Below are 27,852 nucleotides of genomic sequence, written 5' to 3' on the forward strand. Positions count from 1 at the left end.
GATTTTACCAGTGAATAAAATTGTCTAATAATGTTGTCAATGACAGATTGCAATCTCAAACATAATAATTCAACATCAGAATTATTATAAGTAGAATAGAATTATATATCGAAACCAGTAGACCTAAACATAGTATTATTATTGATGCTTTGCCATATGTTTGTTTTTATTTTACATCTACAGAATCGTGAGAAAATAGTCATCTTTATTTTAAGCAAAAAAAAAAATCGCGATTCTCATTTCAGCCAGAATCGTGCAGCTCTAATCCACACACACACTCATACACTTCTGACAATTAAGCCTACCCAATTCACCTATACCGCATGTCTTTGGACTTGTGGGGGAAACCGGAGCACCCGGAGGACACAGGGAGAACATGAAAACTCCATACAGAAATGCCAACTGACCCAGCCGAGGCGATCGTGCTACCCACTGCGCCACCATTAGTTCTTTTCAACAAATGCAGTTTTATCTAGTGTGTAGTTCAACAGTCTAATTTTAAACTGAGATGACACACAACAAGAACTGTTTAACTGTGATTTATTGAGCATCCAGTATGCCATGAAAAGAGCAACAAATGATGAGTACTGTCTGTACTGCACAGAACTGACACATTACAGGCTAAATATCAATCATCAGTGCATGGAATGAGCTTTTACTTTACCTCCACTCTTTCAGTATTTCATGTATTTTGTCACCTGCTATTAAAAACATACAATTCTGATCTTGTGGCATTAGATTATTCTACTTTTCATTAGTTTTTTTTAACAAAATGTTGGAATAACAGTTTCTAAGTACTGAATAACTTTATTTTATTCAATTATATACAGTTTAGAAGTGCAAAAATAAGAATGGACATTCAGAGGTTATAACCATTTCAAGTTATACAGCACTGGAGTGATAACAGTCACAATGCAGCAGGTTGTCTTTGGTCTGAGAATCTTCTATCAAGTGCTGTATCACACCCAGGCCTGCCAGCCAGGGAAGAGGCGGCTGAGGTTTTTGGGGTCCATTGCCTGCTGAATGAGGAGGTTTACCTGTCCGCCGACGCTGAGCACCGTCCCGTCCTCAACCCCCTTCAGCTTCTCCTGCAGTCTGAGCAGCACACGCTCCGCCACTTTATTGAAGCTCTGACTGTCACTGGATGAACACACAGCAAATCGACAGACGTTATCTTTGCTGATGTATTGTCAAAAGCATGGCATAAACTTGACTGTTAGATGCATGGTCTTGTAGAGCAGTGGTTCTCAAACTGTGGTACGTGTACCACTAGTGGTACGCGGAGGAATCAAATATGTAATATGTACATGCTACATATATTTCAAAATTTATCAAAAATGATTTATTTATGAATATGGCAGATATTAATATTCAAAATATTACATATAACCAATATTACTGAGGTCCAGACAACATTTTCAGGTGTTGATGAATTGGCTACTATATGTTAATACTTTACATTTAAGTACAGCACTTTTCTTTTTATCTTAAGCACATTTTAATTTAAATCTTGACGTTTTTAGTTTGTTTTTGTTTTGTTGTTTTACATGGAAGCACAGTACAGTGTTAATGTTCAGACTATTTGTGTTTAAAGTGGTCGACAATAATAAATATTCTTAATAATAGGAATTAATCTGCCATGTTTTTGAACTGCATAACTGTATCTGCTTTACTGGGCTTACTACGCAACTGTATTTTAATACTGCTCATTATGGTGGTACTTGTAGAGACAATTATTTTCTGAGGTGGTACTTGATGAAAAAGTTTGAGGACCACTGTTGTAGAGGATACAACCTTAATACTTCTGTATTTTTTTTTTTTAAACCAGTGTCTATGTGTTCAGGGGTCCGTTCTTCGTACATGGATTACTCAGTTAGCTGGATTTGGATATTGAAGATTTGACATGATCCAGGATCGTTTCGTTCTTCAAAGCTGATCCGAGAGTTGTTGTCATAGCAACAGTTCTGCTAGGTCAAACCTGATCGGGAGCAGGTTCAAGTCATATAAACAGGATTAGATCGGCTTAGTTCAAGCAAAGATAATACAGAAAGTATGTTCCGAATTCTGATATTTTCTTACAGTAGTAGTTATATACACTTGGGAAAATGGTAAATTTTTTTAAACTATATATATAAAGTTATAGTCATTAATAAAATAAATTAAGTTATACATATTAATAAAACGTATGCAATCTGCACCCTCGAAATGAAAGCACAAAGACTGTCACCTGGTGGTGCAAAGAGAAAACTTATTGATATGAACGTTTTAGATCGCTTTAGTACAAATTGTGTATAATAGAAATGCACAATATGTGACTTTTTTTTAAAGCAATAATACATTTATGCAGTCATAAACATGTTTTGATAGTTAATATGCCGGTGATTTGATGCTTCACAAAAGTTGCAGACGCCTTTACCAATATGAAAATGCTTTTGTAAACAACCAGTTATTCTTTACACCGATTAAAAAACAGCTACTATAATAAAGAAAATATTTTCTAAATGTAGAACTAACTACAATGATTTGCATTGAAATACATGATGATACACTTGACACATGAACGTGAAAAGCCTGCAGCTCACAACAAATGTGGAAGGTTATTGCGTGTCATATTTAACAAGCCGTTTACTGCTAATTTGATGTAATTTTGCTCACATGGATAATTGAATATTAATCAGATGATGTCATTACGCTGCTGTGCCGTCAGCCAATCGTTGCATTGCTGATCATGATTTTGAGGATCGATAGATCTGTCCTTCACAACACACGCAGCGATCTCAGATCAATTTATCCAGACATTCTAATCTGATTCGCGAACTCGTTTGAAGAACCAAATTAGCGAGAGATCAGTTATCAAGATTAAAAGATGCGGGATCTGCCAAATAATCCTAGATAATTTAAGCGAGGTACGAAGAACGGACCCCAGTACTTTTCTTCATTCAGTCTTACCAACTCAATACTGCCACACAATGGTAAAATACTAGAACTACGACAATGTTCAACAGTGGCTAAAGTGAAGTAGTCAACCTCTGAAGTGAATCAAAACCCATCATCAATGTTGTTGTAAAACTATTGAACAACACCCGTCTTGTTTTAGGACAATTTTTAAAAACTGTTTTTATACACTTTTAATGTTGAACAACTGTATATGGCAGGATCTTAAGAGAAAAAATACACACCCACCGGACACTTTATTAGGTACACCTGTCCAACTGCTCATTAACGCAAATTTCTAGTCAGCCATTCACATGGCAGCAACTCAATGCATTTAGGCATGTAGACATGGTCGACACGAGCTGCTGCAGTTCAAACTAAGCATCACAATGGAAAGGAAAGGTCATTTAAGTGACTTTGAACATGGCATGATTGTTGCTTCCAGACAGACTGAGTATTTCAGAAACTGCAGATCTACTGGGACTTTCATGCACAGCCATCTCTACCATCTCTAGAACTGACATTTGGATGGTGGGGTCAAAATTTGGCCTCAACAACATGAAAGCATGGATCCTTCCTGCCTTATATCAGCGGTTCAGGCTGCTGGTGGTGGTGTAATGGTGTGGGGGAGATTTTCTTGGGACACTTTGGGCCTATTAGTACCAATTGAGCATCGTGTCAACGCCACAGCCTACCTGAGTATTGTTAAGGCAGTTCTGAAGGCAAAAGGGGATCTAACCCGGTACTAGTAAAGTGTACCTAATAAAGTAATAAAGTGGCCAGTGTATGTATGTATGTGTGTATATATATATAAACTGTTTTGATACACTTATAATGTTGACCACTGAAAATACTGAAATACTCAGTCTGTCTGGCAGCAACAACCATGCCACGTTCAAAGTCACTTAAATGACCTTTCCTTTCCATTGTGATGCTCGGTTTAAACTGCAGCAATTTGTGTCGACCATGTCTATATGCCTAAATGCATTAAGTTGCTGCCATGAGATTGGCTGATTAAAAATTTGCATTAATGAGCAGTTTTGCATGGTGGGGTCAGAGTTTGGCCTCAACAACATGAAAGCATGGATCCATCCTGCCTTATATCAGCGGTTCAGGCTGGTGGTGGTGTAATGGTGTGGGGGATATTTTCTCTGCACACTTTGGGCCCATTAGTACCAATTGAGCATCGTGTCAACGCCACAGCCAACTGAGTATTGTTTCTGACCATGTCTATCCCTTTATGACCACAGTGTACCCATCTTCACAGCAGGGTAACACTTCATGTCATAAAGCACGAATCATCTCAGACTGGTTTCTTTAACATGACAATGAGTTCACTGTACTCAAATGGCCTCCACAGTCAACAGATTTCAATCCAGTTGAGCACCTTTGGATGTGCAGCTTACAAATCTGCAGCAACTGCGTGATGCTATCATTTCAGTATGGACCAGAATCTGTGAGGAACATTTCCGGTACCTTGTTGAATCTATGCCACGAAGGATTAAGGCAGTTCTGAAGGCAAAAGGGGATCCAACTTGGTACTAGTAAAGTGTACCTAATAAAGTGGCCAGTGTATGTATGTATGTATGTATGTATGTATGTATGTATGTATGTATGTATGTATGTATGTGTGTGTGTGTGTGTGCATATATATATATATATATATATATATATATATATATATATATATATATATATATATATATATATATATATCCCAGACATGCTCACTAATATTCATATCTGGTGGTTGTGCTGGCCAATCCTGGAGCACCTTGACCTTCTTTGCTTTCAGGAACTTTGATGTGAAGGCTGAAGTATGAGGAGCGCTATCCTGCAGAAGAATTTGCTCTCTCTTGTGGATTGTAATGTATTGGGCAGCACAAATGTCTTGATACCTCATACTGAATGTAACCCCAACCCCCAAACTTGACTGATTTCTGTAAGAATCTTGGGTCCATGCGGTTTCCAGTAGGTCTTCTGCAGTATTTGTGAGGATTGGGATGCAGTTCAACAGATGATTCATCTGAAAAATCTACCTTCTGCCACTTTTCCAAATGATCAACTTAAAGTCATTATTGTCACTCTTACAACTGGATTTGAACAAGAACTTGCCCCGTGTGTTCAACCCTATTCTTTGGCCTGTTTAATGAACGGATGTATTACCTGGCCTTGCGGTGGGTTTCAATCTCATCTCCACCCGGCGTGGGGTTAAGGGTGGCATTGAGTTCAGCCTGCTCGTCATGCTGCTGCAGGTAGAAGGCCTTCAGAGGGTTCATGGTCCAGTCAAACAGAGGGTCATACAGCAACACCTGCACACACAAACAACAACTCATTTACTGGCAAATAAAACCAGTTATGAGTAGGGATGGTTCATGACAAAAAAGGAAGAAAACAAACAAACAAACAAAGGTTTGCTTATCACATTTTAGAATATGTGTGTATTGTTTGGTTCACACTAGGGTTGGAAAGAACAGAAATGTGCGCACATCTAGAAAAATCTTGAAGGCAGGTGCACGATCAAAAAACAAACATAAGTAGCAAAAGATTCAAAGTAAATCGGCACACTGCCACTTTAGCTCTCAAAAAAATTTGAATGTCAAAATTACAAAATCACAACGTTTCGACCGACATGGTCTTCGTCAGGTAAACCCTATAAATGAGGACTTCTCCCTCAATCCCCGTATCCAGCAGACTCAGTGCAGCAGGTCTCCTGACCTGTCTATTTTAACCGTTAGCCCTGCTGGTAATCTGGAGGATTTAGGCAAACACAGCAGCACAGTGATGTGTCTGAATGTGAACGAACTCCTGATAAAAGTCAACGTCCGCCATTCTCTAATTCTCGTGCTGCTCTCCCGACAAAAATGCTAGCAGCACACACACAGCTTTGCTGTATGATCGGCCCTGACAGGATCGCGGGGAAAAAGCATGCAACAAACCCCGTGGATCATGGAAACAAACACATATGAGCCTTCAAAACGGCTAAATACTGCCGTGGGTCAGTCCGTAACTCACAGCTCGGGCTTGACTCTGGCAGGTCTCATGAATAATTAAGCAGCCGGCTCTTCTCATAGGATAAGAAAACTCCACTATGAATAATAATGAGAAACTGACGCGTCATCATTGCACTTGCAGTTTTGCGCTACGTCGCCGATTTTGATCCTGCCCTAAAAATCATTTTAAACCCGGAAGCTGAAATTAGCTGACAAAAGCTCAAAATTACCCAGTTTTCCCCACAATTAAAGCTGACAGGTGCTAACATTGTCTTAACTGATGCTCAAAACACACAAATCTGTTAATATAAAAAAAAAAAGTTCTCCAGGGTGTCCTGAACCTTTAAATCCACTGTGTTAGTGTACGGAGCCAAAAATGTGTTGATGTCCAAATATTTATGGACCTAACTGTATGTGTTTTTTTTTCACAATGTAAACCGAATCAAATCGAAAAACCATGACAACAGAACTATGATACAAACCGAACCGACAATTTTGTGAACCATCCTACCTGTAGTTACGAGACCTAATGAAATGATCCGTTTACCTCCACAATGGTCAAAAGGGCTTCCTGAGAACTCCTCATAACTTCCATTGTTTTCTCACAACATCTAGATAACAAAACAAAATCATTATTAATGATAATTTAAGCCCACATTTATTTAAAAAATGTCACAATTCATGTCATTTTGATGTTTCAATTGAAACCATTTTAGTGGCGTTACTATACGTTACGCTAGTTTAACAAGCTAGCTGTTGACAAAATGATCTGCTTGGATAAGAATCACAATGTTTACTAAAAATCTTTTCTAATACCAGTTTGATTTAGGGTTCATGACTGATCTCTAGTAAGAGAGTCTGCAGAATTCACTTCAATGATAAAGATCATGATTTGAAGCTGATATGATTATGATAATGTGTCACCCAAAAGTTATATTAACTAACTTAAACCCATTTGCATCACTGCGCAACAAATATTGGATAGACAAGCTGAATCAAAACATGTAGCATAGATAAATATGTGATTATTAATATGTAGGTATAACTAAAGTTTGCAAATATCTTGGATCTATATGTACAGTTGAAATCAGAAGTTTGCATACACTGTATAAAAAGGCACATAACCATTTAAAAAAGTCAGATGTTAATGTGACTAAACTTTTTCTCTTTTAGGTAAATTAGGATTATTAAATTTGTTTCTGTCATGCTTAATAGCAGAATAATGAGAGAGATATTTTTTGAGAAATTGTTATAACTTTTCTTGAAAGTCAAGTTTACATACATTAAGATTATTATGCCTCTGAAAAAGCTCAGATGATGATGTCAAGATTTTGGAAGTTTCTGATTGGCTAATTGACAATTTGATTTATTGGAGGCACAAGTGTAGAATAGTATTTAAGGAAAACTTCAAACACACTGCTTCCTTGTGTGACAACATGGGAAAATCAACAAGCCAGAATCAACAAAAAAAAAACAGATTACAATTGTGTAAATTACACTGGGAAAATACTCATTTTTGGAAACATGTCCTGTGGTCTGATGGAACTAAGATTGAACTGTTTAGCCATCATAACCAGTGTTAAATTTGGAGGACAAAGGGGAAGCTTACAAGCCTAGGAACACCATCCCAACTGTAAAGTATGGGGGCAGCAGCATCATGTTGTGGGGCTGTTTTGCTGCAGGATAGATGACATCATGAAGAAAGAACATTATGTAGAAATACTGAAGCAACATCTCAAGACATCAGACAGGAAATTAAAGCTTGGCCACAAGTGGGTCTTCCAAACAGACTATGACCGCAAGCATACTGCCAAATTAGTTAAAATGTACTTTAAGGACAACAGAGTGAATGTTTTGGAGTGGCCATCACAAAGCCCTGATCTCAATCCTATGGAGAATTTGTGGGCAGAGTTGAAAAAGCTTGTGCGAGCAAGACAGCCAACAAATCTGACTCAGTTACACCAATTCTGTCAGGAGGAATGGGCCAAAATTCCTTCAAACTATTGTGAGAAGCTTGTGGAAGGATACTCAAAACATTTGACCAAAGTTATAGTTTAAAAGCAAAGCTAAAAAAAATGTCAAGGAAATGTGTGTAAACTTTTGACTGTCTAGAAATTAATAGAAATTCTCATTATCCTCATTATTCTGGCATTTAGCAAATGTAAATCATTTAGGTAATCCTAACGCACCTAAAAGAGTAAACGTTTAGTATGATTTACCATCGGATATTTTTTTAAAAATGGTTATGTTCCTTTTTTTTAGAGTGTATGTAAACGTCTGGTTTCAACTGTATGTTTATAATAGTTTACCTACACCTATTATAATATTCAGGGTTTCTGCAAGTTCTATGAGGGTAAATTTTAAGACCTTTTTTAGAATCAACTAAAGAAAATTTAAGAGAATAAAAGGAAGTTGTATTTATAGCAAACTTTGAAAATACAAAAAGCTAATCTAACTTAATTTAAAGGGCACCTAGGTTACCCCTTTTTTTTAGAGTCTTTCCCGCCTACTGTTTCTACATGCCTTCCCGCGTGCTTTAATCTCCTCCATCGGCTGCGTCAGACAACAGACAGACTTAAAGAAAGAAGGTCTCATGTAGCGTTTGTGAGAAATAGTACAGTAAGAACTAATCTTTACTAATCATTATTGTGAAGTTGCATTGATGAGTCAAACACAATACCGTTACAAAGTTCGCGCGCACACACACGTGCAAATATTTATCAAATAATATCAAATATTTTTCCACATTTTTTATGTTACAGCCTTATTTCAAAATTGATTCAATTTCTTTATTTCCTCATAATTCAACACACAATACCCCATAATGACAATGTGTATTTTAAAAAATTGTTTCAAATTTATTAAAAATAAAAAAGCTGAAACATCACATGTACATCAGTATTCACAGCCTTTGCTCAATACTTTGTTGATGCACCTTTGGCAGCAATTAAAGCCTCAAGTCTTTTTAAATATGATGCCACAAGCTTGGCACACCTGTCTCTGGGAATTTTTGCCCATTCCTCTTTGCAGTACCTCTCTAGCAGGTTGGATGGGAAGCGACGGTGTACAGCCATTTTTAAAATCTCTCCAGAAATGTTCGATAGGATTTGGGTCTGGGATCTGGCTGGGCCACTCAAGGACATTTACCGAGTTGTTGTGAAGTCATTGTTATTTTGGCGGTGTGCTTTAGGTCATTGTCCTGCTGGAAGATGAACCGTCGCCCCAGTCTGAGGTCAAAAGCTCCAGGTTTTCATTCAGGATGTCTCTGTACATTGCTGCATTCATCTTTCCCTCTATCCTGATTAGTCTTATAGTTCCGGCTGCTGAAAAACAGCCCCACAGCATGATGCTGCCACCACCATGCTTCACTGTAGAGATGGTATTAGCCTTTTCATGAGTGGTGCCTGGTTTTCTGCAAACGTAACGCCTGGCATTCACTCCGCAAATTCCAGGCGGGCTGCTATGTGCCCTTTACTAAGGAGTGGCTTCTGTCTGGCCACTCTACCATACAGGCCTGATTAGTGGATTGCTGCACAGATGGTTGTCCTTCTGTAAGGTTCTCCTCTCTCCACAGAAGAATGCTGGAGCTCAGACAGAGTGACCATCGGATTATTGATCACCTCCCTGACTAAAGCCTTTCTCCCCCGAACACTCAGTTTAGATGGCCGGCCAGCTCTAGGAGGAGTCCTGGTGGTTCCAAACATGTCCCACTTATGGATGATGGAGGCTCATAGTAAGAGCAGCAGAAATGTTTCTGTAACCTTCCCCAGCCTTGTGCCTGTCTCTGAGGTCTACAGACAATTCCTTTGTCTTCATGATTGGTTTGTGATTTGACATGCACTGTCAACCCTGGAACCTTATATAGACAGGTGTATGCATTTTCAAATCATGTTCAATCAACTGAATTTACCACAGGTGACTCCAATTAAGCTGCTGAAACATCTCAAGAATGATAAGTGGAAACAGAATGCACCTGAGCTCAATTTAGAGCTTCACAGCAAAGGCTGTGAATACTGATGTACATGTGATTTTTCAGTTTTTTTTATTTTTAATAAATTTGCAACAATTAAAAAAATCTTTTTTCACATTGTCATTATGGGGTATTGCGTGTAGAATTTTGAAGAAATAAATGAATTTAATCTATTTTAGAATAAGGCTGTAACAAAAAAAAATGTTGAAAAAGTGAAGTGAAAATTGTGAATTTAGTTACATCACAATTGTATTTTTTTTTACATTTTATGTATTACAATTATGTTTGGATTTTGACACATTATTAAATATGTGGCTAAGAAATAGCTATTAAATTCTTTTTTTGGTGTGGCCAGTAAGGATTTTGACAAGGCAAGTAAAAATCAGAACCTCTGGCCAGATCGGGCCAGTAGAAAAAAATCCTTAGCGTTGAACCCTGACATATATTTGAAATAAGTTAATATAAATAATTTATATTTGTCCATGCAAATTGAAACTTGGACACAATAATATTAAATACATCCAATATAATGAAAATACATTAAATAGATATTAAATAAAGATTATATAAATAAGGATAATAAGTACCATAAAAAGCTGCCGCATATCTCATAGAATGCCACTAGATGTTGCCACTAACTTGTGCAGTGCAAGCAATGTGGATGATCCTCAATACAGAAATTACTCTTTCGGTTCACTTTGAAACTGAGCACATGAGGCAACACTTGCTTATGTGTAAAACTAAACACAAACTTCCACTGAAAGCGGTCTAGAAATACATGATTCTTTTAAAAAAAGAAGGGAGATGATCTTGTCCTCAACACTGACCTTCTGAAGACACCCTCCACCCCAGTGATGCCCATGCCATCCACAATGTCTCGAGACAATCTGAATGGAACCGTTTCAGGAGTGGGTAAGATTTTGCCCTGCTCAAACGCAACACCTGTGTGTGGAGAGAGAACAAAGGTGAACATTAAAACAAAAGATCTTCTGAAGCACTGGTTTTCTGTGTATACATACATACCGAGGTCAATGTGGACCAGTTCTGAGGTCTGTTCATCAATGAGAATATTCTGAATGTGTCGATCGCCCAGGCCAACAATGTAACCCACTGTAAGAAGCAATTAATTACAAAAGTGAAGTGATGTTATAGTGAGAGTAGTTTATGCTCAGCTTGGTTTATGATAGTGTGTATGTGTACCAATAGAAGAGGTGGCCACGCTACGAGTGTAAGCTAGCCGTCTCTCCAGCCAGATAGCAGGGTCCAAAAAGCGTTCCATGCAGAAGTATCGGAATACTGGTCGGAAGTTTTGGCACACCTCTGTGAAAGCCTGCAGTTTGTCATTGAATTCCATCCTTTGAGCCTCCTATATCAATGCATTGAAACAATGCATAATCAGATTTAATTTTCCTGTGTGTGTGTATATATATATACATACACACATACATACATACATACATACATACATACATACATACATACATATACATACATACATACATACATACATACATACATACATACACATACATACATACATACATACATACATACATACACATACATACATACATACATACATACATACATACATACATACATACATATATATATATATATATATATATATATATACATACATACATACATATATACATATATATATATATATATATATATATATATACATACATACATACATACATACATACATACATACATACATACATACATACATATATACATATATATATATATATATATATATATATATATACATACATACATACATACATACATACATACATACATACATAAATACATAAAAACATATATATATATATATATATATATATATATATATATATATATATATATATATATATATAAATATAGTTGAAGCGCTTTTACAATGTAGATTGTGTCAAAGCAGCTTCACATAAATGGTCATAGTAACTGGATCAGGGTAGTTCAGTTTTTAGTGTTTAAGTTCAGTTCAGTTTAGCTCAGTTCAGTGTGGTTTAAAGTCATTACTGAGAGTTCAAACACAGAAGAGCAAATTCATTAATTGCGTGATTCATATATATCTGAATATATTTTCCCCCCAATTTATGTTTAACGAAAAAAGTTTTTAGTCTACACATTTCTAATAAATGATTTCTTTAATCTTTGCAATAATGACAGTGCATAGTTTTTTACTATATATATTTTTTAAGATATTAATTTACCATCATTTTCTTGCGACACAGCATGTTGGCCCAGTCTTGTGGGCGAAAGCGTTTGTGCGCCCCCTTCTGTGGGTCCACCAGGAACTCTCCGATGGGAACAGTACCAGAACACCACTCCAAAACACCACTGCGCTGGGAAAACGGCACCACCTGGTAAAAACACCCAGTGATGTAAAACAATTCATTTAAAAGAGTTTCACAGTAAAAACTATCATCCTGTATATTTGACTATAGACTGTAATAACATCTGAAAATAAATTTGTATGTTTTAGAGAGAAACCATCAATTACAAAATTCAATATACTTTGTAACGGCGGATGTTGAGTTTCCTCTTGCGAGTTTCTGCATTGCGCTGCAGAAGAGTGGAGCACATGTGGAAAACCTGCTGCATCACTGCGTCCTGCCTCAGATCATCCTGACCCTGTGTTACATACACAACATACTCATTTCAGTTAAAATTAATAAAACTGAGCGACAAACATATGCACATTTCCTACAAATCAACTACTAAAACTTGCATCAGTACTTTTTTTCACATTTAGACAGTATAATAAACAAAACAAAAAACAAGCAAAAAAAAACAAACAATACAAAAACTATTAATACAGAACCAAAATAAACTCAAACAAAACAAAACTTACCAACCCAAACAAAAAACAATGAGGACCAAACAACCCCCCAGAACAAAACTTAAATAAAACAAAACTCACCAAACCAAACAAAAAAAATTAATCTAAACTAATCCCCCAAAACAAAAGAAAACTCACCAAACAAAAAAAACAACCAAAACCAGCACCCAAAACTAAACAGAGCAAAACTTAAACAAAACAAAACTTACTAAACCAAACAAAAAAACAATTAAAACCCAAACACCCCCTCTCAAAAAACAAAACAAAAACAGAACAAAACTCAAACAAAACAAAACTCCCCAAAGCAAACAAAAATCAATAAAGACCAAACAACCCCAAATCAAAACAGAACAAAACTCAAACAAAACTCACCAAACCAAACAAAAAACAGTAGACCAAACAACCCCAAATCAAAACAGAACAAAACTCAAACAAAACTCACCAAACCAAACAAAAAACAATAAAGACCAAACAACCCCAAATCAAAACAGAACAAAACTCAAACAAAACTCACCAAACCAAACAAAAAACAATAAAGACCAAACAACCCCCTCTCAAAAAACAAAACAAAACAAAACTCACCAAACCAAACAAAAAACAGTAAAGACCAAACAACCCCAAATCAAAACAGAACAAAACTCAAACAAAACTCACCAAACCAAACAGAAAACAGTAAAGACCAAACAACGCCAAATCAAAACAGAACAAAACTCAAACAAAACTCACCAAACCAAACAAAAAACAGTAGACCAAACAACCCCAAATCAAAACAGAACAAAACTTAAACAAAACTCACCAAACCAAACAAAAAACAATAAAGACCAAACAACCCAAAATCAAAACAGAAGAAAAGTCAAACAAAATACCACCAAACCAAACAAAAAACAATAAAGACCAAACAACCCCAAATCAAAACAGAACAAAACTCAAACAAAACTCACCAAACCAAACAAAAAACAGTAGACCAAACAACCCCAAATCAAAACAGAACAAAACCCATACAAAACTCACCAAACCAAACAAAAAACAGTAAAGACCAAACAACCCAAAATCAAAACAGAACAAAAGTCAAACAAAACTCACCAAACCAAACAAAAAACAATAAAGACCAAACAACCCCCTCTCAAAAAACAAAACAAAAAACCAACAAAACTCAAACAAAACAAAACTCACCAAACCAAACAAAAAATGAATTAAAACCAATCCCCAAAAACAAAACAAAACTCAAACAATAAAAAACTCACCAAAACAAACAAAAAACGGTGATAAACAAACAAAAAAAACATAAAAAAGAACAATGAAACCAAACACGCCCCAAAACAACAGGCCAGAACCAACCTCGAACAAAACTCACCAAACAAAAAACAACCAAAACCAAACATGATTTTTGACTCTTGTAGTAACGACTACCCTTAACTTGCATCATAAATAACCTAGGACCACAGAAATCACAAATGTTTGCAGAAAACTAAAACCTGATTATTAAAGAGACTAAAAAGTCACCTGAGGATGAATCAAAATGAATATTTATGGCATTGAAAAATGTACAGTTGAAGTCTAAATTAATCTAAATTATTAGCTATCCTGTGATTCTTTTTCCCAAATATTTCCTAAATAATGTTTAACAGAGCAATACAATTTTTTCAGTGTTTCCTGTAATATTATTTCTTCTGGAGAAAGTCTAATTTGTTTTATTTCAGCAAAAAACAATTTAGATTTTTAAAAATCATTTTAAGGTCAAAATTATTAACCCCCTTAAGCAATTTTCGACAGTCTACAGAACAAACCATCGTTATACAATGACTTGCTTAATTGCCCTAACTTGTCTAGTTAACCCAATTAACCTAGTTAAGCCTTTAAATGTCACTTTAAGCTGTATACTAGTGTCTTGAAAAATGCATTCATTTTCCTTTGGCTTAGTCCTTTATTCATCAGGGGTCGCCACAGCCCTTGCAGCCCTTTCAGCTGCAACCCATTAATGGGCAACATCCATGCAAACTCATTCACACACATACACTACGCCCAATTTAGTTTATTCAATTCACCTATAGCGCATGTCCAAACCAACGCAAACACGGGGAGAACATGCAAACTCCACACAAAATTTCAACTGACCCAGCCGGGACTCGAACCAGCAATCTTCTTGCTGTGAGGTAACAATGCTAACCACTAAGCCACCATATCACCGTGTTGAAAAATATCTAGTAAAATATTATTTACTGTCATCATGTCAAAGATGAAAAAAATCAGCTATTAGAGATGAGTTATTAAAACTATTATATCTAGAAATGTGTTGAAAGAATCTTCTTTGCGTTAAACAGAAATTGGGTACAAAAATATACAAGGGGCTAATCCAGCAGGGCTATTTATTCTGACTTCAACTATATGTAGTTACATTACAGCTAGGTTTTGTTAAAAAAAAAAAAAAAAAAAAAAAAAATATATATATATATATATATATATATATATATATATATATATATATATATATATATATATATATATATATGTATATATATATGTATATATATATATATATATATATATTTATATGTATGTATGTATGTATGTATGTATATATAATTATTATTATTATTATAAAATTTTTTGTTTTTTATATCTAGAGATGTTGTGTTCTTTAATAACCAAACCTTGACTAGCTGTCTTCTGCTTATGCCATCTGATCCCTCACAGTCAATTATTTTGGGTAGGTTGACGCCTCCGGCCAGGTGAAAGTGACGTTTGAATGATCTGACTGTCACAACGTCTTCATATCTGCCTGATGGGTCCACCTGAAAGAAATGACAACAACTAACTAAGGGTGCTTTCACACCTGTGAATTGATTCAGTTGTTCCGAAACAGGGTTTAAAATTGTTACATTGTAGCTCTTTGTTCTTGGTGCGGTTCGCTTTCACACGGCAAAGTTTCTAAACGGACCAAAAAAGCTGAAACAAGTCACGTGTGAGTAAACTCTCCTCACATTGGTCAGTTTATTTTGCAGAGTCCCGCTCAGCTGTCAGGGGGATGGTAGTGGTTTGGTGGTGTTTGACAAGGTGCGCGCGACATGTCTGAAGAGCGGGGAGGGATGCGGTGGGGAGGAGTGAGAAGGGTGCGCGACGTATTTAAGGACCGGTAGGGAGACTCCCGCAACTTCCGGGAGACTTGGGATGCCTGTTGAATGACCTCCCAGCTCCCGTATCGCTTTCTCACTACAATCCATCCGCTCCAGAGTTCGTTTCAACTGAGCTGAGACCATCTCATTCAAGCGATCTCAGAGCGATTGTTTTGACGTGGAACCGAGCGCGATTGGTGGTTTCACATATGCCAAACGAACCGCGCTAACTGGGCAAACGAGACAGATTCCGAAACAAAAGTCTAGGTGTGAAAGCACTCTTAGACAACCATACAGTACCAGAACCATTTGAGGAGAAAAGATACAACAGATGAGAAAAAACATATACTGTAATTCAATGACATTTGTCACCTTGATGTCCATGGTGGGAATGATCACATCTTCAAGGTCTTTAATTTGCATGAGGGGCTGTTCAGCTGGAATAGGTATGGCTTCTGCATAGAACAAACAAACATATTAGATAATTAACCTAGTAGATGAAATTGATAGCATTAATCATTTTTGAGTTGATCAGTGCCATGTCAATTTCATATTGTCGTTGTATTTTGCACTGTCTGTATTTTGCACTGTTGTTGTATTTGCACTGTCTGTATTTTGCACTGTTGTTGTATTTGCACTGTCTGTATTTTGCACTGTCAATGTATTTTGCACTGTCTGTATTTTGCACTGTTGTTGTATTTGCACTGTCTGTATTTTGCACTGTCAATGTATTTTGCACTGTCGTTGTATTTGCACTGTCTGTATTTTGCACTGTCGTTGTATTTGCACTGTCAATGTATTTTGCACTGTCGTTGTATTTGCACTGTCTGTATTTTGCACTGTTGTTGTATTTGCACTGTCTGTATTTTGCACTGTCGTTGTATTTGCACTGTCTGTATTTTGCACTGTCGTTGTATTTGCACTGTCTGTATTTTGCACTGTCAATGTATTTTGCACTGTCTGTATTTTGCACTGTTGTTGTATTTGCACTGTCTGTATTTTGCACTGTTGTTGTATTTGCACTGTCTGTATTTTGCACTTTTGTTGTATTTGCACTGTCTGTATTTTGCACTGTCAATGTATTTTGCACTGTCTGTATATTGCACTGTTGTTGTATTTGCACTGTCTGTATTTTGCACTGTCAATGTATTTTGCACTGTCTGTATTTTGCACTGTTGTTGTATTTGCACTGTCTGTATTTTGCACTGTCAATGTATTTGCACTGTCATTATTTTGCACTGTCGTTGTATTTGCACTGTCTGTATTTTGCACTGTTGTTGTATTTGCACTGTCTGTATTTTGCACTGTTGTTGTATTTGCACTGTCTGTATTTTGCACTGTCAATGTATTTGCACTGTCTGTATTTTGCACTGTTGTTGTATTTGCACTGTCTGTATTTTGCACTGTTGTTGTATTTGCACTGTCTGTATTTTGCACTGTTGTTGTATTTGCACTGTCTGTATTTTGCACTGTCAATGTATTTGCACTGTCTGTATTTTGCACTGTTGTTGTATTTGCACTGTCTGTATTTTGCACTGTTGTTGTATTTGCACTGTCTGTATTTTGCACTGTCGTTGTATTTGCACTGTCTGTATTTTGCACTGTCGTTGTATTTGCACTGTCTGTATTTTGCACTGTTGTTGTATTTGCACTGTCTGTATTTTGCACTGTCGTTGTATTTGCACTGTCTGTATTTTGCACTGTCAATGTATTTTGCACTGTCTGTATTTTGCACTGTTGTTGTATTTGCACTGTCTGTATTTTGCACTGTCAATGTATTTTGCACTGTCGTTGTATTTGCACTGTCTGTATTTTGCACTGTCGTTGTATTTGCACTGTCTGTATTTTGCACTGTTGTTGTATTTGCACTGTCTGTATTTTGCACTGTCGTTGTATTTGCACTGTCTGTATTTTGCACTGTTGTTGTATTTGCACTGTCTGTATTTTGCACTGTCAATGTATTTTGCACTGTCTGTATTTTGCACTGTTGTTGTATTTGCACTGTCTGTATTTTGCACTGTCGTTGTATTTGCACTGTCGGTATTTTGCACTGTCAATGTATTTGCACTGTCTGTATTTTGCACTGTTGTTGTATTTGCACTGTCTGTATTTTGCACTGTCGTTGTATTTGCACTGTCTGTATTTTGCACTGTTGTTGTATTTGCACTGTCTGTATTTTGCACTGTTGTTGTATTTGCACTGTCTGTATTTTTCACTGTTGTTGTATTTGCACTGTCTGTATTTTGCACTGTTGTTGTATTTGCACTGTCTGTATTTTGCACTGTCGTTGTATTTGCACTGTCTGTATTTTGCACTGTCAATGTATTTTGCACTGTCTGTATTTTGCACTGTTGTTGTATTTGCACTGTCTGTATTTTGCACTGTCAATGTATTTTGCACTGTCGTTATTTTGCACTGTCGTTGTATTTGCATTGTCTGTATTTTGCACTGTTGTTGTATTTGCACTGTCTGTATTTTGCACTGTTGTTGTATTTGCACTGTCTGTATTTTGCACTGTTGTTGTATTTGCACTGTCTGTATTTTGCACTGTCGTTGTATTTGCACTGTCTGTATTTTGCACTGTCAATGTATTTGCACTGTCTGTATTTTGCACTGTCGTTGTATTTGCACTGTCTGTATTTTGCACTGTCAATGTATTTGCACTCTCTGTATTTTGCACTGTTGTTGTATTTGCACTGTCTGTATTTTGCACTGTTGTTGTATTTGCACTGTCTGTATTTTGCACTGTTGTTGTATTTGCATTGTCTGTATTTTGCACTGTCGCTGTATTTGCACTGTCTGTATTTTGCACTGTTGTTGTATTTGCACTGTCTGTATTTTGCACTGTCGTTGTATTTGCACTGTCTGTATTTTGCACTGTCGTTGTATTTGCACTGTCTGTATTTTGCACTGTCAATGTATTTTGCACTGTCTGTATTTTGCACTGTTGTTGTATTTGCACTGTCTGTATTTTGCACTGTCAATGTATTTTGCACTGTCTGTATTTTGCACTGTCAATGTATTTGCACTGTCGTTATTTTGCACTGTCGTTGTATTTGCATTGTCTGTATTTTGCACTGTCGTTGTATTTGCACTGTCTGTATTTTGCACTGTTGTTGTATTTGCACTGTCTGTATTTTGCACTGTCGTTGTATTTGCACTGTCTGTATTTTGCACTGTTGTTGTATTTGCACTGTCTGTATTTTGCACTGTCGCTGTATTTGCACTGTCTGTATTTTGCACTGTTGTTGTATTTGCACTGTCTGTATTTTGCACTGTCAATGTATTTGCACTGTCTGTATTTTGCACTGTTGTTGTATTTGCACTGTCTGTATTTTGCACTGTCGCTGTATTTGCACTGTCTGTATTTTGCACTGTTGTTGTATTTGCACTGTCTGTATTTTGCACTGTTGTTGTATTTGCACTGTCTGTATTTTGCACTGTTGTTGTATTTGCACTGTCTGTATTTTTCACTGTTGTTGTATTTGCACTGTCTGTATTTTGCACTGTTGTTGTATTTGCATTGTCTGTATTTTGCACTGTTGTTGTATTTGCACTGTCTGTATTTTGCACTGTCGTTGTATTTGCACTGTCTGTATTTTGCACTGTCAATGTATTTGCACTGTCTGTATTTTGCACTGTCGTTGTATTTGCACTGTCTGTATTTTGCACTGTTGTTGTATTTGCACTGTCTGTATTTTGCACTGTCGTTGTATTTGCACTGTCTGTATTTTGCACTGTCAATGTATTTGCACTGTCTGTATTTTGCACTGTCGTTGTATTTGCTCTGTCTGTATTTTGCACTGTTTTTTATTGTCGGCTAAGGGAAGGAGTTGTTCATAACGGAGTTTCATTCACAAACAAATTACTCCCTCCGTTAGTGTGAGAAATGAAAATAGGAGAGGAGGTGTGTTTCAGGACGCGGATTAGAAAAAAAAATTACAGGGAGGGAGGATAGTACATATCCATTTTTGCCAGGAATGCCTTTGCGATCACTTATCCATCAATGTAATAAAGTGATATAAACTTATTAGTTTCGTAATTTTAAAAAAAAATAATTGCATGCTGACGTCCGGGAAAACTCCCGATCATAGATATATGTGTATATCTCTGGCTCTGGATGGCCACAGTCCTCCACTGCAGCTTGGTCCCGCATTCATTTCAAAGGAGCGCTACCCTGTACTAAAATGGAGAAGCACTTTAGCAGCATCTAGAACAGCAGCCTGTAAGTACATTTAAGATTTGTTTCAGTTGTTGTGTATGGTTTGAGGACTTGTTTCCAGCTGTTTGTGTAAAGTTGTAGGACATTTAAACTTGCTTTCAGTTGTGTATAATACTAGAAGTTGTTTAGCCACTGTTTCCTTGGTTACTATAAGAGCTTGTGCAGCGAACGCAGACGCGGTTTCGCGTCGTCCGCCTCAGTTTCGGCCCTTGTTTTGACTCTCGAGGCGTGTCCAGCTGAATTCAATCAGCTAGTGCTTTGGGGTTATATAAACAACTAGTTCACCGCGGCAGCGGTCGCGGCAGCCTCGTGTGAAGACCGCCTCGTGTGAAGACCGACGAGTGTAAAGACCATCGACTCTACCTGCGCGACTCCACCGAGCAAAGACACCGACAAAGCACTTGAGTACTTTACTGTATTGTTTTACTTTACACTTATTTTTTGTTGTCAGTGCACTTTTATTATGTGTTTTCTAATTCCTGTTGTTACTAACACTCGCAAAACACGGGAGGTACGCTGCAGGCGTAATCCTCACAACCTTCGTTCAATACATGTATCTACTATTTCACAACTCTCTCTCTCCGTGGGCCTCTGGAACTGTCAATCAGCTGTTAACAAGGCTGATTTTATTACCTCCATAGCTACATATTCTGACTATAATCTCATGGCTCTAACTGAGACCTGGTTGAGGCCGGAGGACACTGCTACACATGCTACTCTTTCTGCTAATTTCTCTTTTTCCCACACTCCTCGTCAGACAGGGAGAGGGGGTGGGACTGGACTACTAATTTCCAAAGAATGGAAATTTACTCTGATACCGTCCCTGCCAACAATCAGCTCCTTTGAATTCCATGCAGTCACCATTATCCACCCCTTCTACATAAATGTGGTTGTCATCTACCGCCCACCAGGTAAATTAGGTCACTTCCTAGATGAACTGGATGTTCTTCTCTCATCTTTTTCTAATTTTGCCACTCCCTTATTGGTGCTAGGTGACTTCAACATCTACGTTGACAAACCGCAAGCTGCAGACTTTCAGACTTTGCTTGCCTCTTTTGACCTAAAAAGAGCACCTACTTCTGCTACCCACAAATCAGGTAATCAGCTAGACCTTATTTACACACGACACTGCTTCACTGATCAAACAATAGTAACTCCACTACAAATATCTGATCATTTCCTTCTGTCTCTCAACATCCACATTACTCCTGAGCCGCCACACACTCCAACACTGGTTACCTTTCGCAGAAACCTACGATCTCTCTCACCCAACAGACTATCCACCATTGTTTCAGACTCTCTTCCTCCATCTCGCAAACTCACTGCACTTGATTCGAACAGTGCCACTAATACACTCTGCTCCACACTAGCATCATGTCTAGACCGATTATGTCCTCTTGCATCCAGGCCAGCCCGTGCCAGTCCTCCTGCACCCTGGCTCTCAGATGCTCTCCGTGAGCATCGCTCAAAACTTCGGACTGCGGAGAGAATTTGGCGGAAAACTAAAAATCCTGCACATCTCTTAACATACCAAACTCTTCTGTCCTCTTTCTCAGCTGAGGTTACTTCTGCAAAGCAGACGTATTACCGTCTGAAAATCAACAATGCCACTAATCCTCGCCTACTTTTTAAAACATTTTCCTCCCTCCTCTATCCTCCTCCTCCACCCGCATCTTCCACACTTACTACTGATGACTTTGCTACATTCTTCTGCACCAAAACTGCAAAAATCAGTGCTCAATTTGCTGCACCTACAACAAACACGCAAGATACAACACCAACACCACACACACTCACCTCTTTTTCTCAGCTCTCTGAGTCTGAGGTGTCCAAACTTGTGCTATCTAGCCATGCAACCACCTGTCCACTCGATCCCATTCCCTCTCATCTCTTGCAAGCCATCTCTCCTGCAGTCATACCAACACTGACTCACATAATTAACACATCTCTTGACTCTGGTTTATTCCCCACTACATTTAAGCAGGCTAGGGTAACCCCACTGCTAAAGAAACCCAACCTGGACCATACGCTACTTGAAAACTACAGACCAGTATCCCTGCTTCCATTCATGGCCAAGATTCTGGAGAAAGTAGTGTTCAATCAAGTCCTGGACTTTCTTACTCAAAACAATCTCATGGACAACAAGCAATCCGGCTTTAAGAAAGGCCACTCAACTGAGACTGCCCTGCTCTCGGTCGTGGAGGATCTCAGACTGGCTAAAGCAGACTCTAAATCATCAGTCCTCATTTTGCTGGACTTGTCAGCTGCTTTTGACACTGTCAACCACCAGATCCTGCTATCTACGCTTGAGTCACTGGGCGTTGCGGGCACTGTTATACAATGGTTCAGATCTTACCTCTCTGACAGGTCATTCAGGGTGTCTTGGAGGGGAGAGGTGTCCAACCTACAGCATCTAAACACTGGGGTACCTCAAGGCTCTGTTCTTGGGCCACTTCTCTTCTCCATCTACACATCATCTCTAGGACCAGTCATCCAGAGACATGGATTCTCCTACCACTGCTATGCTGATGACACCCAGCTATACCTCTCTTTTCATCCTGATGATCCCTCGGTTCCAGCTCGTATCTCAGCCTGCCTGTTGGATATTTCACACTGGATGAAAGATCATCATCTTCAGCTGAACCTCGCAAAAACGGAAATGCTTGTAGTTTCTGCCAACCCGACTCTACACCATAACTTTTCAATCCAGATGGATGGGGCAACCATTACTGCATCCAAAATGGTGAAAAGCCTTGGAGTAACGATTGATGACCAACTAAACTTCTCTGACCACATTTCTAGAACTGCTCGATCGTGCAGATTTGCACTCTATAACATCAGAAAGATCCGACCCTTCTTATCTGAACATGCAGCTCAACTCCTTGTTCAAGCTCTTGTTCTCTCCAAACTGGATTACTGCAACTCTCTACTAGCTGGGCTTCCAGCTAACTCTATCAAGCCTCTTCAACTGCTCCAGAATGCAGCAGCACGGGTTGTCTTCAATGAACCTAAACGAGCACATGTCACTCCGCTGCTAGTCCGTTTGCACTGGCTGCCAGTTGCTGCTCGCATCAAATTCAAAACTCTGATGTTTGCCTACAAAGTGACTTCTGGCCTAGCACCTTCTTATCTGCACTCACTTCTGCAGATCTATGTGCCCTCCAGAAACTTGCGTTCTGTGAATGAACGTCGCCTCGTGGTTCCATCCCAAAGAGGGAAAAAAATCACTTTCGCGAACGCTCACGCTCAATCTGCCCAGTTGGTGGAATGAACTCCCTAACTGCATCAGAACAGCAGAGTCACTCGCTATTTTCAAGAAACGACTAAAAACTCAACTATTTAGTCTCTACTTCACTTCCTAATCTGCAATTGCCTCTTTGAATATCACACTAATTGTACAAAAAAAAAAAAAAAAAAAAAAAAAAAAAAAAAAACTACTAACACTTCCCTTCTTAGACTTTACAGACCTGAAACTTGCCTTTAGTACTTATTCATTGTTGCTCTTAGTTGTGTAAATTGCTTCCTTGTCCTCATTTGTAAGTCGCTTTGGATAAAAGCGTCTGCTAAATGACTAAATGTAAATGGCGGCTCTATTGACGCATTCCTTCTAATAGACAACAACAGGGTAGGCGACATCTAATGTATACATCTATGACCAAATGACTGTTGGGTTTAGGGGTGGGCTTGGCTGTCTCCTTTTAAAATTGTACATTTTCGTACAAATAAACTAGCCATTACACTGATAAAACGTAAAATGCTTACATTTTCTCGTGAGATTAGGCTGGTTTATTTGGGCAGTTTGTTAAAGGAACTAATGTGAAAGGACACAAATTGATTTAGAGGCACAGTGTGTAATTTTGGCCACTAGATGGTGCATATTCACAACAATCAAAGGAGTAGTTTGATGATGGTGAGAGTGAGTGTGGGGGATTTCGTTTTCATTCCGTCCTCTTGCGGAAATCATGTTTATGAATGTTTAAGAATTCAAAAGATATGGCAGTATGAAGCAGCAATTGCTGATGAGAAATGAGCATGACAAGGCACAAAAGCAGTGGAGCTTTTATTATGTCTCAGTCCTCCACTTCCTGTTCTTCTGCTTGTGATTAGGTGGACAACCAGCAGCTGTTTTTATCATACATTACAGTAGATTGGTTCTGTTATAACGCTGCTCTGTGTAGTCTAATAAAACACACAACATAAAGACCTTTGGTGTTTCCTGATTTCTATAAAACCTAACTGGAAACGGAGAGTGTATATTAACATTAGCATTGCCACAAATGACACAGTCCAAGTTAAACTAGTTATTATGGCTTATTTTTTTCTATTTTTAAACATACCTTGAAGCCTTTAGAATAAAGTTGACAAGTAAGCAAAATATACAACAATGTTCTAGCCATTTTTGTATGATTTAATAAACATTTTTTCCTTTAATTCTAAAATTGAAAATAATGTTACACTTTTAATTAAATTTCGGCTAGGTTCAGGGCTAGGTTAACCCCCAGGGGTCGAAGACCACGTATATGCTTTTTGACGCATCTTCAGCTCATTTTGATCGTACAGATAAGATCAATACATCAATCAAATCTGTTAGGTGTCTAGTTTTTATTGTGTACACTTACAATGACAACAAATGTGAGTGCTTTTGCAAAATAAGGTTAATAAACAGTGTAGGCATTCTGTCTTTTTTCTCTCCATGAACTGTTTTTAGAAACGCGTCAGTAAAATGCGCTGAAACTCCATGAAAACAAAACACACAGACATGAAACACATATCTATAGAAAGCTTGAAGTGTCTAATGTGAATATATATATCTATGATAACAATTTGCTTTTGTATAATGTTATCATTATTAGCAGTATGATTTATTATATCCATATTTATGTTTGTTTTATTAAAAACAAGCTTAGATTTACCCACCTGTCAGGTCTCAGACCATATGGGGCACAGCATGTGTATTTGGATATAACTCAGGTTTTTGAGCACACTTCGTTACTATTGTTCATTTATTCGTTTGCTGGAAATTCGAACTGAATTTAGAAATAGTTTTAAAACAAATCTTTGCGCTTAACGAACAAAATTAATTATTTATAGGCTAATTGATGTCTGTGCGTACAAGGTTTCCCTATCCACGAGAGCGGATGTGAAAGTAGATCATGAGATGCCTTTCATTCTCGCACTGCAGATGCTCTGTTTAACTGTTATCTTGCTAGTGAAATGCTCAGTTTTTCCACTTCCACTTACTTTACGTCATGTAAATAGCAAATGCGCTTATGGCGCGACGCAGCTGGCTCTTAAAGGGAACGGGAGTTGAGACTCTGATTGGTTTATTCTCAAAACACACCTATAACTCATTAAGAAAACAAGCTCAACCCTTTTACACCATGCGCCACGGCGCAAAGCGGATTTTTCTGTTCTTATATTAGCAAAAGTTGATTCTGACACGCCCTGAAAGCGTTTGCGCCCTGCGCTTTGCGCATGGACCGTCAAAATAGAGCCCTATGTGTAAAAATACAGCAGCAAATAAATAAAACATATTCTCCCTTCTCTACAATAAACAGAAAACCAAATCAGCATATCCAGTAGTAAATGAATAAACAAGCAGACATTTGATTTACACTAGGGTTGTAACGGTATGAATTTTTTACGGTATGATAATCGTCTAAAACAATACCACGGTTTGACGGTTTCGCGGTATACGGTATGTTACAAATGTTACAAAATAATAGAACAGTGAAGCAAATTTGACTTTTTCCAAATAATATATTTTCAGTTACTATAAACAACACCACTTACAATGAACAAATAAAAATAAGAAAATAATAAATAATGTGTCAAAGTCCAAATAAAGTCCAAATAAACATGGTGCAAATCCTCAGTAAAAAAATAGATATAAATATTTACTATACTATAAATAGTTACATAACGAAACTAGATTCAATATGGAACATCCTTAGGTTTTATGTGCAAGCATGGATATGGTTGTCTGTGGATATGGATTTGGATATTGTCTGCAATGCAGACAAACAGCTGCACCTTCATTTGCGTCTTTTGAAAACAGCAAGAGCAGCAGTTCGTCTTTGCTGTGTCACTGTTTTGTCATGTTTCTGTGCTGCTGTGCATGCAAAAGTACTTAGTATGAGAATTATTTTATGCAAAACTTTTTTTTGCGTTTTATTTAGTTTTATTTATCTCTCATTCTGTGTTGTTCAAAAAGCTCGTTTTTGGTCCACAAACAAAAGCGAAACCTATGCTTATTGGTTGTAATATAGCGAGTTTGAACCAATCTGGGCATGGAGGAGGGACAATGCATCAATGTATCGTGTCTGGTTTGTCCGGAGACACAGTGACGAGCATTTCTTTGTCAAATCAGCATTGTCAAATTTTGATGACGTAACCGCACTGACCGAATGTTATGTGATACAGCACTGGAAAGCTGAGATTCTCTTCTTTATGCTAATCTTTGAATTGTATGAATCGGATCAGCGGATCAAAAGTTATTAAACATTTAAGAGCAATACTTATTTTTAGCCGCGGGCGGCTGTCTCGGTCTTTGAGGGTTAAAACCGTTGATATGCAATTGTTCATGGTATGATAATCGTGCACGTTCAAATCGTGGTAGACCGTCATACCGGTATATTGTTACAACCCTAATTTACACATTCATTGCTTAAAATATTAGAACACCAGGTTGATTTAGAGCAAATTGACCAGCAAATGGGAGGAAACCCTTCTAATCAGATGGCTGAAGCTTGAACTTACTCTTTTCAGTTTTATGGCGACTGGCATCCATATATGCCAAAGTGATGTAGGCATTGCAAAGCATCTCGATGTCTTTGACCATCTTGGCTCTCTTTTTACGAACCACATCAATGATCTTACGAGCGACTTCTGCCCGCTCCTACAGATGAACACACACATGTAATTAAAACTAGTAAGAACACAATGCTGGCGTGTAGATTTCTTGTTTTTTAATCATCAATTTAATAATGATTGTTCACAGCTATTGCACTTTTTAAGCCAGCTTGCAGTAAACACAATGGTCCCTGTGTCATCAAAACATGTATATCGCAATTTAATTAACCTCCCAATTGATTTGAATCATTACAAGTTTAATTAAATTTCAACCGACTCAGTGAATTGTTACATCCTTAGGATCAAGTGTGTTATTTTAGTAAGAACTAATGCATTCATTTCTAATTATGTCACAAACAAAATGAAGGAGGTGTATTTTATACCAAGTCCAGAGGTGAAGGTTGCCTTGCACTGCTTTTAGATGAACGGCTGCGGGAAAAGCTGTCATCCTTGTTGGCGTTGACCAGTGCTAAGATGATGAAGAGAGTGTGGTGGGGATGATCGACGGATGACTGACAGATTAGCTGGTGATGAAACAGATTTGAATTGTCAGTCTATGGTAGATTTGATTTGAAATTCAGGATAAAAACAATGCAGCAGCTGAACGATACCTCGTTAAGCACATGATGGAAGCCCACATCCTGTGACGCCATGGAGCTGGACACTTTAGTGCCCATTCGAGCAGCTAATTGGTACATCAGGGGCAGGAACTTGTATGAGGGGATTTTCTTTACACCACTCTAATATAAACACACACGTTCACAAATTACAAAACATCACTCTAGATCCTAAGAAGATGGGTTTAGTTACTCATCTTAGGACCATGAAAACAAGATTGTGTCAATTATCTAAGTCAGAATGAAAGGAAATTGCAAAGTCTTAAAGGGTACATAGTTTACCCCTTCTTTAAA

At 37.7% G+C, this 27,852-nt stretch overlaps 1 protein-coding gene across 2 annotated transcripts in view; it reads right to left on the reverse strand.

Moving 5' to 3' along the window:
* Positions 1-523: 523 nt before the first annotated feature.
* Positions 524-27,852, reverse strand: part of atm (ATM serine/threonine kinase) — a 137,362-nt gene continuing 110,033 nt past the window's right edge. The window contains exons 50-62 of one of the 2 annotated variants that reach the window (XM_087283444.1): positions 27,553-27,681; positions 27,325-27,465; positions 26,849-26,987; positions 16,240-16,322; positions 15,406-15,546; positions 12,430-12,546; positions 12,126-12,275; positions 11,098-11,263; positions 10,921-11,007; positions 10,725-10,839; positions 6,475-6,538; positions 5,101-5,246; positions 524-1,140 (exon numbers count right to left, since the gene is read on the reverse strand). In XM_087283444.1, the coding sequence (XP_087139570.1) occupies positions 960-1,140; positions 5,101-5,246; positions 6,475-6,538; positions 10,725-10,839; positions 10,921-11,007; positions 11,098-11,263; positions 12,126-12,275; positions 12,430-12,546; positions 15,406-15,546; positions 16,240-16,322; positions 26,849-26,987; positions 27,325-27,465; positions 27,553-27,681 (1,659 nt within the window). In that variant the 3' untranslated portion in view covers positions 524-959. Of the gene's footprint in view, positions 1,141-5,100; positions 5,247-6,474; positions 6,539-10,724; positions 10,840-10,920; positions 11,008-11,097; positions 11,264-12,125; positions 12,276-12,429; positions 12,547-15,405; positions 15,547-16,239; positions 16,323-25,518; positions 25,706-26,745; positions 26,988-27,324; positions 27,466-27,552; positions 27,682-27,852 lie in introns of those variants that run through there. The other variant, XR_015508881.1, reaches the window with a different exon arrangement.

Source organism: Danio rerio, chromosome 15 (genome assembly GCF_052040795.2).
Source record: "Danio rerio strain M-AB ecotype USA chromosome 15, GRCz13ab, whole genome shotgun sequence".
Classification (NCBI taxonomy): domain Eukaryota; kingdom Metazoa; phylum Chordata; class Actinopteri; order Cypriniformes; family Danionidae; genus Danio; species Danio rerio.